The 14120-nt window shown below is 56.1% G+C and overlaps 1 protein-coding gene across 2 annotated transcripts in view; it reads left to right on the forward strand.

The window, feature by feature from the left end:
• C18H16orf74 (chromosome 18 C16orf74 homolog) overlaps positions 1-10987 on the forward strand; it is a 29906-nt gene extending 18919 nt beyond the window's left edge. For both annotated transcript variants that reach the window (XM_043437580.1, XM_043437579.1), the window contains 2 exons: positions 8096-8236; positions 10460-10987. In XM_043437580.1, the coding sequence (XP_043293515.1) occupies positions 8096-8236; positions 10460-10518 (200 nt within the window). In that variant the 3' untranslated portion in view covers positions 10519-10987. The remainder of the gene's footprint in view (positions 1-8095; positions 8237-10459) is intronic.
• Positions 10988-14120: the final 3133 nt, after the last annotated feature.

Below are 14120 nucleotides of genomic sequence, written 5' to 3' on the forward strand. Positions count from 1 at the left end.
CGAGTCCATTTTAGAGGCCAGTAGACCAAGAAGGGCTTCCCTGGTGGCCCAGCAGTAAAGAATCTGCCTGCAATGCAGGAGATGCAGATTCGATCCCTGGGCTGGGAAGATCTGGAGAAGGAAATGGCAACCCACTCCAGTATTCTTGCCTGGAGAATCCCCATGGACAGAGGACCCTGGTGGGCTACAGTCCATGGGGTCACAAAGAGACATGACTGAGCGACTAAGCACAGCCCCGGGAGGCGAACACTCCCCACTTTGCGGTGCCTTTCTCTCTGGCTCCTCCTCCCAAGTTCTCTCTCCAGCAGCTCATCCCTGACGCAAGCTGGGGCTTTTTCCTTAATTAAAAAGAGATTTAAAGCATCCACTGCCATCTCCACTGGGCCTGAGCTGCCGAGAAAAGGTAAAACCCCGCCCGCCTGCCCTGGCCTCATTTGTAATAATGCAAGGCTTTCCCCTTAATTGGAATTATAAAAAAAAAAAGATTAAGTGCATCTGGAACCCTCAGAAGCATTTGTCCATTTGTTTTTTGAAAGATCGGCACTAAATCCAGACGCCTGGTCATGTCTGAGGAATTAGTGCCAGCCCCAGCCTCTGCCCGGCCCCAGGGCCTTTGCATGAGCTGCCGCTGACCCACAAGCCCTCCCCACCATCTCTGTGGCCACCTTGGGGGAGCCTTTTCCGATTCCCACCGTCTCTTCCAATCCTGCTGCCCCCTCCACCCCGTCATTTGTTCTTTCCTCCTCCCATCACTGACCCAGACTCTGCCAAGGTGAACTCTGCTTCCCAGCCTCCAGGAGGACAAGCTCTGCATCAAGTCCCCTATGACTTCTCTATGCCTCAGTGTGTCCATCTGGAAGATGGGCTTCATCAGGAGGACCGAATCATGAATCCCTGCAAAGTGCTCACACAGCCCCCAGCCTCCTGTGAACACCGTCATCACAGCTCAGCCGCCTGGGCCCCTCCCAACAATGCTCTGAATCAGAGGGGACGCTCCCTATTATTTTTTCCAGCCTTCTATGAAATCTCTGGGGTCCCAGTTTGCTGCCAGGGGCTAGAGCAAGAGGTGGAGGAAGAGGAAGACAGTGGAGGTGGGGAGAGGAGCAGAGAAACATCTGATGAGACTTGTTTTCTGCCACATCTCCAGGGCCTGGAACGATGCCCAGCACACAGTAGGTGCACAATAGCTCTGTGGACTGAGCTGGAGGGGGTTATCGCTGAGCTGCGGGGGAGAGACATATCCCCTCCCTCTGCGGGTGAGCCTGTCGGACTCACAGCGGGAAGCAGGACCTAGAGTCAGACTCGGTTTCTCCTCCTTCCAGAGCCTGGGGCCCTGCCAGCCCAATAGGAAAAAGGGTCTTGTTTGAGTGTTCCCCTAGAACTAAGACCATCTTGTCAGAGTCACTCCTCAAACAGCTGTGTGACTGCAGAGACAGACCAGGGCCTTGGCCTGCACTCAGGGTGAGGGGAGCTCAGCACTGGCTGAATCGGTGAATAAGTGCAAAGGTTAGAATCTCATGCTGTTAGTACCTCCTTCTGCTTATTGAGTGTGCTCTGCAAAGCTGGCTCTGTGGTTTCCTCACCTTCCGCGTGCACCTTACCCTCAGACCGCTTGGCTCGAGGGAGGGGGCTTCGGTGTGGCTCTTCATCCTCTCAGCGCCCCCTGGAGGTGGGGACTGTGAAGTACCCTCGTTTCTGCAGGTAGAGCCTCCGCCAGGTGGGTTGAAGCCCAGCTGTACGTTCTGGCCTCCGACTGCACTGTGCGTCCAGCAGGGCCACTGTGAGACAGTACCTTGGGGAAGCGTGGATCTGGTCCCACGGATGTGGGCCCAGGCAGGGTCTGGGAGCGGTCTCTTAGGGTGCTGATCAAGCGCCATTTAAAAAAGAACCAGCAGAGGGCGCCCTTAAGCCACGATACCTGCGTTGGGGCCGCACCTGCCCTTGGATCCTGCCTGGTCGTTCTGTGGCCTCTGGGTGGCCTGGGCACCAGGAACAGTGCCATGTCCCCCGTGCCTGGGGCATCCTAAACAGAGGATAGGCCTGGCTCAGGGCGTCTGAAGGATGAGAAGTGGTAGCTGATGGCAGAATGAGTGAGGTGGGTGCTCAGGTCTGGAGCCACCTGGCCTCTGCATGTCCTCAGACATGCCACCTCCCTTCTCCGAGCCTTGGTTTTCTCGCTGGAGAATGGCCATGGCCCTGGCATCCATGAGGTATGGTGTGAGGATTAATGTGGACTCGGCCCAGAGCCTAGCATGGGGAACACTTAATCAAGGTTTCAGGGGAGGCAGCAGCAGCGTGCCCCTCCCGCAATGTTTGTCCCAGGCCACTTCTCCTGTGCTGGGCAGCCAAATGCCCTATGCTCAGCCTTCTGTACCTACAAGATGGGTAGCATAGTTCCATTTTTCCAGCCCTGGATTCTAGACTTGGAGAGAATAACTGTGTGTTCCCAGGCACCCTGGCTCCGGGGGGCCCTACCCAGCTGTCAGACTCACACAGGAACTTTTTAAAGTTCTGGTGGTCCTCCTGACTTGGGTGAATTGTTAAACTACCCCGGTGGCTTAGGAAGCCAAGATGGAAAACCGCTGCCCAGGAGCGGGTCAGGGGCAAGGGCAGAACCAGGTTTCAGAGCTCACTCACAAAGCCCCTGCGTTTCTCCTGTGGGGGGCAGGCAGCTGCCGCCAGGCCAGGGAGGTATGACCTGGCTTGCTCCGTGTCCAGTTTGTCTCACGTCCTGGGAAAGCATGTGCCCCAGAGCAGGGCCGGGTCAAGGTGTGTGACAGCCACCAGCCAGGAAGGCTTCCTGCGCATGCTCCCTGTCACACCCCCAAGTCGAAATATCGGATGGCTCTGGGGCCCTGGGATTCCCTCTGCCTCTTCCCTCCGGGGGCCTGGCCCCCTGGAATCCCAGCCAGGCCCTTCCCCTCAGGAAATGGGCTCTTAATGACCCGAGACGGGCACGTAATTAACAAATAACCATTCTGGCTTTAGCACAAATGAGCTGCTTGTCTGGGGCAGGGCTGGCATTTGTGTTTAATCCCCAAAGTCGGCTTTATCTCCCCAGAGCTGCTCCCGAGAGCTCAGCCACTCATGCTCTGGGCGGCCCAGAGGGCTGAGAGGGGCTGGAGTCCTGGCCCCCTCCTTCCTTGCCCTCCTCTCCCACCGCCTCCTCCTTCCTCTCACTTTTCCCTCCCTCCTCCCTCCTCCTCTCTCTCTCCTACCACCCTCCTCCTCTCCTCCATCCTCTCTCCACTCTCATCCAGTTTGCCTTTCTTCTTCCTCCCTCCTCTCCTCACTCCTCCCCTTCCCTCCTCCTTTCCCCTCCTCCCCTCCCTCCTCCCTCCCCCTCCTCCCCTCCCTTCTCTCTGCCTCCAGCAACTCTCCAGGGCCCACCAAGAGTGACCCGATGCTTCCTGATTAAGAATGTGGGCTTTGTCACCATGCTCCCAGAACATGTTCAAATGCAGATGTGGGCCCTGGGAGGAGTGTGGCTTTCATCCATTAGCATTTTCTTTTAGAACTTTGGAATACTCACTGAGGAAGGGGCCTTGGAGACTGAGCAGGGAGGCTGCCTTCAGTTACAGACAGCAGTAATCAGAGCTGATTTTGTGGCCATGCTCCCTGAGACGCCCTTTGGGGATGATTCTGGAGGAAGCTAGCAGGGACCAGCACCCCCTTGGCCCCGGCTAACTGGGCAAGGGCTTCCGAGGAATTCATTCATTCTGTTCATTTTCTCACGCCTACCACCTGTCACTTCCCAGCAGCAGCCAGATTTGGGATTTGGGTTTGGGTTTTGGCATTAATGAGCCTCGGGCTTTTGAGGTTCTGTTGTTGCCTGTTAGGATGTCAGGCATGTCCCTGATCCAAACTTCCCAACTCCTGGATATTACAGAGCTGACAGAGGCAAACCACAGCCCTTGGACCAAAGCTGACTGCCCTTCGTGTTTTTCTAAATAAAAGTGTTTTGGCACACAGCCCCACCCACTCATTTACATATTGTCTGAGGCTGCACTTGTATTCAATGGTAAACCTGAGAAGTTGCAACAGAGACTTTGTCGCCCCCAAAGTAAAACATATTTACAGTCAGGTCCTTTTCAGATAGTTTTCCTGGCTCTGTTACAAGATCATAGTTACAAGGAGCAGCAGCTTTTGGAATCAGACTGACTCAGGTCTGGGTTCAGATCCTGCCCCTGCCACCCACTAGCTGTTCATCACTGTGCAAGCTCTTACCATCTGTGGTCCTCAGTCTCACATCCGAGCTCACCCCTCCCAGTGTGGCCTTGAGGACTGTAGGAGGAAGTGTCTGGCATGTGGCAGATGATCCCTAAATGCCAACTGCTGCAGTGATAACAGGAGGGCTTCCTCTAAGTGGCTTCTTTGTATCTGTTTTACATTCTGGGCTTCTGCATAAGATGGCAGGAAGAAACAGCTCTAAGGTTTTAAAGAAGGTTGGCAGCAGCCTTGGTGGGTGCTCCCGAGGGGTTCGTCGTCTGATGGAGGGGACGTGGCCCCTTTCTGCAAAACTAACCAGCCTGGTAGATTTGGGGAGCCCCACAGGGACTCCCCAGGAAGGAAACAGGATTGGAGTTTCAAGGATAGGCAACCTGTGCTGACTCCTGTATTAGTTATCTACTGCTGCATAACAAATGACCCCCAAACCTAGTGGCTTAAGGATTTATTATCTCACAGTTTCTGTGGGTCGGAGATTTGGGGACAGTTTAGCTGAGAGGTCGCGTCACAGAGGCTCTCAGAGGTTGTGGTCAAGCTGTAGGCTGAGCCTTGGTCTCATCTGAAGGCTTGCCCGGGCTGGAGGACCCCAGCCCTAGGTGGCTTCCTCCTGTGCCGTTGGCCCCGCAGCTGGGCTCCCCCGCAGGCCTCTTGAGCATCCTCACACGTGGCAGCTGGCTCCCCCAGAGCGAGAGCAGGCAAGAGCGGTGTCCTGCATGACCTTGCCATGGAAATCACACACCATCCCTTCTGTCTTCGTTTCTGCGTTGGAATCCACCCTAGGGTCCATCCCTTACTGGAGAGGAGGGGAGTCGGACTCCACCTGTCAGGGACGTCATTGAGAACTGCCACGCTGACTGGACAGGGGTGATTAAGGGGCACAGTCCCGGTGGGGGTCAGGGAAGCCCACCCCACTGCTCAGCTCCTGCTGTTGGCTGGGGGCTCGGATACCTGAGCTAACGCAGTCAGGTCTGGGGCAGGGCATGGAGACAAAGATTTGAATACTGGGTTCAGCAGTGCCTGAAGTTGTTTTTGATTTAAAATTGAAAGCACCCTTATGTGCTCTGTCCCAGGCTGGCTGCTAGGTTCTAAGGAAGCACTAGTCAGCAAGTAGGGGCTGTCCTTCACACGCTCACGGTAGAGGCAGACAGGACTGATCGTTTCGAGATTGGCACCAAAGGACTGAAGGAGCGGGGGTCAGATACCTGGGACAGCTTCCCCATAGAAGAGCCTGTTATGCTGGGGTTTGAAGGATCAGTAGGAGCTCACCACCCTGCCAAAGCAACAGAGAGGACTTCAGGCAGGAGGAACAAACAGCCTGTGTGAAGGCGCAAAAGGGCTGGGGAGCCCAGGGTGTTTGGGGAACGGTGAGCAGTTCAAGGAGTGTGGGCAGGTGGCAGGGAAAGTGAAAGTGAAAGTCACTCAGTCATGTCCAGCTCTTTGCAACGCCGTGGACTCTACAGCTATGACCAACCTAGACAGCATATTAAAAAACAGAGACATTGCTTTGCCAACAAAGGTCCACCTAGTCAAAGCTATGGTTTCTCCAATAGTCATGTATGTATGTGAGAGTGGGACTATAAAGAAAGCTGAGCGCTGAAGAATTGATGCTTTTGAACTGTGGTGTTGGAGAAGACTCTTGGGAGTCCCTTGGACTGCAAGGAGATCCAACCAGTCCATCCTAAAGGAAATCAGTCCTGAATATTCACTGGAAGGACTGATGCTGAAGCTAAAAACTCCAATACTTTGGCCCCTTGATGCGAAGAACTGACTCATTGGAAAAGACCTTGATGCTGGGAAAGAGTGAAGATAGGAGGAGAAGGGGACAATAGAGGGATGAGATGGTTGGATGGCATCACTGACTCGATGGACATGAGTTTGAGTAAGCTCCGGGAGTTGGTGATGGACAGGGAAGCCTGGTGTGCTGCAGTCCATGGGGTCAGAAAGAGTCAGACATGACTGAGCAACTGAAGTGAACTGGACTATACAGTCCATGGAATTCTCTAGGCCAGAATACTGGAGTGGGTAGCCATTCCCTTCTCCAGGGGATCTCCCCAATCCAGGAATCGAACCCAGGTCTCCCACATTGCAGGCGGAATCTTTATGAGCTGAGCTACCAGGGAAGTCCAGGTGGCAGGCTTCAGAACAAGCTTGGGGCAGACTGTGGAGGCTGACTTTAACTTACGATCCATCTTTCCCAGAAGGTATTTCATGACTCATGGTTTTGTGAGATGTTGACAGGTGTCCCTCCAAAAACAGAATCCAGGGTTATTTAAGTTCAGAAACCCCGGGGTAAAGCACAGTGACAGCAGCTTCCTTAGTGCAGGACTTCTCAGAGCCTTTACTGCTCCAACAGGCATGGGGTCTCCACGAGAAGGATAGAGTAGAGGGGATCCCAGACTCACTGGATCGTGGGCCCTCCCTCCTGAGGGAGTCTGTGGAGGCAGTGTTCCAGGGAACACCCTTTGGGAAATGCTGTTTGTAGCTAGTTGCTGAGAGCTAGTGAGTGTTCGGGTGTGATCAGCTTTGCGGTTTCTGGCTGCTGTTTGGAGGGTGGGCTGATAAGGGATCAGCAGAAGGTGGAGAGGCTCGCTAGGAGCATGAGGAGGGGGAGGAAGATGTGAGGTGAGTGGATCCATGGACTCTTTTTGTTGTTCAGTCACTCAATCATGTCCAACTCTTTGCAGCCATGGACTGCAGCACGCCAGGCTTCCCTATCCTTCACTGTCTCCCAGAGGTTGCTCAAACTCTTGCCTATTGAGTCGGTGATGCCATCCAACCATCTCATCCTCTGTCGCCCTCTTATCCTTTGCCTTCAATCTCTTCCAGCATCAGTCTTTTCCAATGAGTCGGCCCTATGCATCAGATGGCCAAAATATTGGAGCTTCAGCTTCAGCATCAATCCTTCCAATGAATATTCAGGGTTGATTTCCTTTAGAATTGACTGGTTTGATCTTCTTGCAGTCCAAGGGGTTCTCAAGAATCTTCTCCAGCACCACAAAAGCATCAATTCTTTGGCACTCAGCCTTCTTTATGGTCCAACTCTCACATCCATACAGGACTACTGGAGAAACCGTAGCTTTGGCTAGACAGACTTTGTTGGCAAAGTGATGTGTCTGTGGTTGGTTAAATTGGCCGGAGGGTTGGAGGGCGAGGAGATGGGGGTAAGGGGGACTGCTGCTGAGGCCCTGGTTATTGGCACAGGGTTGATGGCCTTGACTCAAGACAGGAAGAATGAGGTTGGGATCTGGCGAGAGCACTTTCATGTCAGCTGGACATGAAGACTGGGCGGGATTGCCTGAGTTTATGGGAGAAAGAAGACAAGGATTGCAATAATTTAGAAGAAAGAGATGCGTTGATAAATGTAACTTACCCAAAGGGACAAAAGGAAACAAAATCTGAATAGTCCCACCTCTTACAAAAGAACCCCAATTTGTAATCAAAAGTTTTTGCACAAAGACAGTTCCAGGCCCAGACAGTTACTCCAGTGAATTCAGCCCGACGCTTAAGGAAGAAACAGCACTGACTCTCTCAGAAGATAATCTGTGGGGGACGTAACTTCATGCGCGGCGCTGCCTCATGCAGGCAAGCCAAGCCTGTGACTTTCCTCCACTTGGAGTTGTGTCTTGAGTACCTACTGTGTGCTACACCCCCCAACGTTAACATGAGTGACCAAAGCAGAGAAAACTCATACCCTGGCCAAGTGGCGCCAGCTCGGACGGGTCCTGACGTGGGCACGCAGAGCGGTCCCCTGGGTCCCGTGTCACGGGGACCCACGGCGACGGAGAAGGGCGGCGGGCAGTCCCCAGCGGCCACTGACCCGTGTCTCTCTGTCGTGTGTGTACGTGTGTGTCCCACGGCCTGCCCTCAGGCTTAAAAATGTGTGTCAGCAGCAGCGGCAGCCACGACGAGGCCCCCGTGCTGAGCGACAAGCACCTGGACGTCCCCAACATCATCATCACGCCGCCGACCCCCACGGGCGTGGCCCTGCCCAGGGATCCCCGGAGGGCAGGTGAGACCGCTGCTGTCAGGCTGGGGGGGCCTGGGGGGTGTCCTTCTGGGCTGGCGGGGTGGGTGGTCTGCTCCTGCGCTTTATTAAAAACTTACATTTGGGTCTGCACACTCTCCACCATGGGCCCGTGTCCCTGGCACCAGCCTCAGCAAGTTGTGGTGTTTGACATAATTAGTTCCACAGCCCCTGCCGGCAGCTGGGTGAGTCACGGATGGGGCCGCGTGGGCCTGCCAAGGTGGTAGACAGAGGTGCCTTCCCCTGCGGCTGAGAAACGGGCTCCGTCTTGCGGTTCAGTGGACAAGACAGGGTTGGAAACTTCCCCCTCCCACCCAGGCTGGGGCTGATCTCTGGGCCTTCCAGACACAGCTCACTGCAAGGAGCAGAGAGGGGATGGGGTGGTTCCCAGAGAGACGGTGAGAGGAAGGGGTGCGAACTACTGTCCCCCACCCCGCAATCCCCATTCCTCTGTGAGTACCACTGGAGCTGGTCGGGGGGAGGTCGTTTATTCATAAACAGGTTTATTGAGTCAGACCTGTTGCTTGGTGCAGAGGCTGCTGTTGTGAACAGTCATCATAAGTGATGATGGTGGTGGTTTTTCCTTGAGGCCTCATAGTAACTCTGAGTTAAGTCCAGTTTTCATCATCCCCATTCTACAGGTGGGTAAACTGAGGTTCCGAGAGGTTGACACACTCGCCGTACAGCTGATATGTCAGAGTTGGGGCTCAGACCCAGGCCGTGAGATCTGAGCTTGTGCTCTGCACACCCCGACTTGATGCCTTCTCAGGGGCTACCGTCTTGGGCCACAGCGAGCGCCTGGCTCGCCCGGGGGACACAGGCACAAAGGCTGAGGAGGGGCTCAAGAGAGAGTTGGGGGGGACTCAGGTAGACTTCTCCAGAAGTTCTCAGTCTGGGCGTCCGCTTGCCCACCAGGGGGACTGACCTGGAGAGCCCATCCGGCTGGGGCCAGACCGCGCGCTGGCAGTAAGACTGGGTCAGGCGCAGTAATGATGGCCACCTTCTCAGGTGCCCGGCACTGGGCTAAATGCTTTTCACAAATCTTAACTGAATTCTCCAGCCCTCTGGGCTGTGAATACCTCCCTTATCTCTAATTTATAGTTGGGAAAACTGAGGCCCAGAGAGGGACAGCGACTGCCCCAGGGGCACACAGCAAAGTGAGAGAAGAGCTGGATTTCTGCCTCTGTGTCTAACCAGAGAGCTTGCCGTGGGTGACCGAGGCCCAGGCCCTGCCATGACACCCACTTCCCTCTCGGAGCCTCAGTGGCCTCATCTGTAAGATGGGATCATGACCGCCTTCCCTGCCTCCCAAGGCTGGTGTGAGCACAGGGGAAACTCACGGTTCCTCCTCAAGGTCTGTGGGGTGCAGGCCCGGAGCCCTGAGTGCCCACGGGGTCCCAGTGCAGAGGGACTGCACAGGGGGCCCCTCGGGTCCTGTCTGATGGCAGAGGTGAGGCCTGACCTCTGCCTTTCCCCATTTAGAGAGGGAGCTGGAGGAGGGAGGGCGGAGCCCTTGGAGTCACAAAACCCTGATGTGGGAACGAGGCCTCAGCCCCCCGTGTCACAGAGCGTGGTCGTGCCTCGGAGGCCCTGAGAGTTGGTGACGAGGAAGGTCAGGGGCCCGAGCCCACAGCCTGCACGGTGCCCGTGTGGCCGTTCTCCTCACCAGTGACGTTTAGGGCAGGGGGACAGCCTGGCAGGCCTGGGCGGCACTTCCAGCGGGGCTGCGGGCTCCCGGCGCTGCCAGATACCCCACAGCAAGGGATGGGCGAGAACCCCGCCCTGCCCTGACCACCCTGCTAACGGGGGCGCACATCCCCTCTTGGGGCCTCAGTCTCCCACCTGGAACTAGAGGGTGGGTATGTTGATTCACCAAGCCTTGGGCATGCAGGCATCTCCAGGCCGGTGCTCAGAAGTGGCTGAGCCATGGGGTGTGTGTGTAGGGGGTGCAATCCCAGGGGCCTCAGCCTGACATCTGGGGGAGCTTGGGGCTTTTGGTGGCCAGAGGAGAGGGGGAGAGCCTGTGAGACCTGCGTCACTGGAGTTCTCTCTCCGAATCGGCTGACGCCACCGGCCTGCGTGCACAGAGCTTAGGGGGATATGATGAAGCAATGTGCCCTGAGGCGCCGGCCCTGGATCTCCTGGGGAAAGGGGCCTGGTGTGTGTGGGGGGCCCATCTGGATGTGGACTCCACCTTCTGTCTCCTAGTCTGGCTGGACGAATCAGGGTCGTGCCCGGAGGATGGAGACATTGACCCTGAGGCCTGAGGCAGCGGCACAGGTCAGGGGTTTGCCTGCCCCAGCTCCTGCTCTGGCCATCCCCCTCTCTGCGTGTCTGGAGCCCTGGGACGCTCTGCTGAGGACACTGGCTGGGAGGACGCAGCGGTTCCAGCACTGGACCAGAGGCGTGGGGAGAGGAGCGAGCCGTCAGCCCCGCCAGGTTCCAGAGCAACACCTCCGAGGCCCCGTGGGGTGGACCGGACCTCCGACGCCTCAACGTTCTCGCCGACCCCCGGCCTGGTGACGGGTGCCGTCCAGGAGAGGCTCCCTTCTGGCCAGACCGGACTCCCAGTGCGCAGGGCCATGCAGACAGGCGCCCTGGAGGTGCACACACAAAGGACTTCTTGCCCAGGACTGGCTCCGTTTTTTAAAAGTTGTCTTAAAGGCATCAAAACTGTCCAGAAAGTGACTTGTAAGTTCTTTTTTGCATTGTAAATAAAGATCCCGTGTAACGAGCTGTGGACTCTGCTCCTTGGGCGGGCACAGGAGATGGAGCACACTCAGTACGGAGGTGGGTTTAAGAGAATCGCTTATCACCGAGGGGCTGGTCTGGCTGGTGACGGGCTTTCGGGTGGTCTTGGCCCCTCGACTGGCCCTCCTCATTCTGTGGCCAGTAGCGCCCAGAATGCGTTCTCACTGCAGACGCTCACACACAAGCCGGGCCCTGCAGGAGCGTCCTCAGCTTCCATGCATGGAGCAAGCAAGCCACACAGACAGACCCCACATGGCTGAGCTGGGCAGTCATATGGCAAGGAAGGGACAGACACGTCGATAAATGGAGGGAGCGATGGGCTGGGAATAACCGTCTAGTCTCCTGGTGTAGACGCTGTGGTTACCCCCAGTATACAGATGGGGGTCGTGAGAAAGTTAGAGCCCAAGGTCATCAGAGAGTGAGAACTTGAACCCAGACCCTGCATTCTTACCATCCCCACGGAGCTGCCACTCAGCAGTATTTCTTGTTGATTGTCCCTTTCTCCCTGGATGCTCAGCGCCCTTTATATCCCCCTGGAGGTGATGTGGACACTTTGCCCCAGTCCTTTCCCTCTGGGACCCAGGGGACGCTGGGTCTCAGGGCTGGGTGCTCGCCCTGAGAGCTGGCTCAGTCTGCAGGCCAGAGGAGCCCACCCCCCATCTCCTGGGTACTGCTCGGAGGCCTCCAGCCCACTCGGTAACCTGCCGTGGCTAATGGGCACTTCACCCCAGGCTTTTCGTGCCCATGGCAACAGCAAGAGGACTGCTAGCTGGAAAGCAGGTGGAGGGCTGGCCAGAGGCTTCGCAGCCCTGGGGAGCCGGTTTGGCTTTCTCGCACGGCCAAGGTGAGTCCCCTTGGTCTCCTGCAGAGAAGCCTTGTGGTCCAAGGCACTCACACCAGTCCTGGGCTCTGGGCCTCTTGAATCTGAAGGGCTCGTTCCTGGTAGAGCCAGCATAGAGCATGCACCCCAGCTGAGTGAGGGAGACCCTTCTTGGTGACACTTGTCCCCCAGGCCACAAGAAACCCCGTGCAATGCTCACTGCTCCTAAGGCTCTGCCTTCAAGCTAGCTCTGTCTGCTCATGAGGAAGGGGCGAGGTTGGGGGGTATGATAGCAGGGGGCGGGGCACCCCACTGCAGCCCCCCAGTATTCCTTCTTAGGAGTGTGAGAAAGAATAGGGGGAGTGGATGCCAGCGAGGGTGTCGGCCAGACCCTGTGCTGTGCTGTGTGACCTTAGAAAGCTGTTCAACCCCTCTGAATCTTGTCTTCACCTGTGAAGTGAGGAGAGCAGGACCTCCCACATGGCGAGCCCATGTGCATTAGGGAAAATGATCTCCGTACAATGCCCACATGGTACCTGGCATGGAGCAGACAGTCAATAAATGGGGGTCATGATCACGCAGGGCACCCACCTCCCTGGGCCTCTGTTTGCTCATCTGGGGAATGGGTACAATGCCGAGGGGACCTGAGGAGTCTGGAGGGGTGAGTGTGGGGCGGGCAGTAGGAGCGGGCCACCTGGAACCACATCCCTGGGCGTGACGGAGCCCCGTGTGTGTGCGAGGGTGGAGTTCCACTCCAGCGCCCAAGGGCTTCCTCTGCTGCAGGAGCCGCTGGGCTGAGGGCTCTCTCAAGGCTGTCTGGCGGTACCCCTCACCCACTACGGATGGGAGTTAGCGGATACATTCCCCACCTCCTTTGCTCCTCCCCCTGGTGCTGGTGAGGGGACTCTGAGATGACCTGGTGCTTTATGAAGGTGCTGTCAGCAGGGAGCCGGCTCAAAGGCAGATGCCCTTTGTTAGGGGAGGTCTGGGCTGGGCCTGCTGTTGTGCGTCTCTAACTAGCTCCTGGGGGCAGTGCTGGTACTGTGAGGAGCCAGGCTTCCCTGGGAGCCCCAGGTTGGTGGGGAGCAGGGTGGGGTGGGGGTGGTCTGCGCCCCAAGCGGCCAGCAGTAGAAATCTGCTCCTTAACCTGAACTGGCCCTGGAGATCTCCCGCCTTCCTGGAGCAACCCAGGAGGGCCTTGTGAATAAACTGCTTCCACCTGAAGCCTTCCTCAGGGCCTGCCGCCCAGCCTGCCGCGTCCATCCCCATGCTCCCTTTGTCAGATGGGTGACCTGGAGTGAGTGACTTTGCTTCTCTGAGCCTCAGCTTTGGACTTCCCTGGCGGTTCAGTGGATACAACTCCACCTTCCAATGCATGGGAGAGAGTTCGATCCCTGTTTGGGGAACTAGGTCCCACATGCTGTGTGGGGCACAGCCAAAAGTTAAAAAAAAATAATTAACTGATCTACTCTGAGCCTCAGCTTCCTCCATCTTCAAAAGAAGGTAGTAAGCAGGTTGTTGGGAAGATGAAACAGATGACCATATATACGGAACCTAGAATATTAGTGATTATGCTGATGTTTGCAAAGCTGTGTTTGAGGCGATCCACCAGGCGAAGTCTGTGGTCGCAACCTTGTGGGGGGGTTGTTGGGTTCTCCGTGGACTCGACCCTTCATGAAAGGTCAGGCATGCTATGTTGGTCGGGGAGAGGGGTTACATCTTTGGGGTTGGTCTAGAATGACAATTTTTTTCTGAGCCCAGACATGGCTCCCTGATTCTTATTTCTTGAGTCTGTTCTTCCTTAAATACATTCCCAGGGGAAATGGTTACTAATGCTTGCAGTTTATTTTCCATTTATTTTTAATGCTAAAGCCACACATACTAATTAAAACCAGCAACAAAAAAAAGCTTTGTAAGTGGCTTCCTGCAGTGTGTGTGGAGGGGTTGGTGTGTGGAGGGCAGAGGTCATGGTCAATGTTGACCTAGGAGGAATGAACAGCTTTGGTCGCCCATGAAGCCCATTACCCCAACCCCGTGATGTTCCCAGGCTCCAAGAGGCAATGGAACGTTCGCGTCCTCGACGTGGGATTCATGCTGTATGCCTCCGGGAGGGGAGGCTGGGAGGGGAGAAAAGTGTGAAAACAGATGGAAATGTAATTTTTTAATGACAGCAGCAGATGGCAAAAAGACACAAGAGTGTATTTGCACCGTGTCGGAGGCATTTGAGAGCTCCCACCAGGCTCAGCCGTGATGTGCGCCCTGCGGCTTACGGGCTGGCTCCCCTGCCAGACTCTGGTG

The sequence above is a fragment of the Cervus canadensis genome, chromosome 18 (assembly GCF_019320065.1).
Source record: "Cervus canadensis isolate Bull #8, Minnesota chromosome 18, ASM1932006v1, whole genome shotgun sequence".
Lineage (NCBI taxonomy): Eukaryota > Metazoa > Chordata > Mammalia > Artiodactyla > Cervidae > Cervus > Cervus canadensis.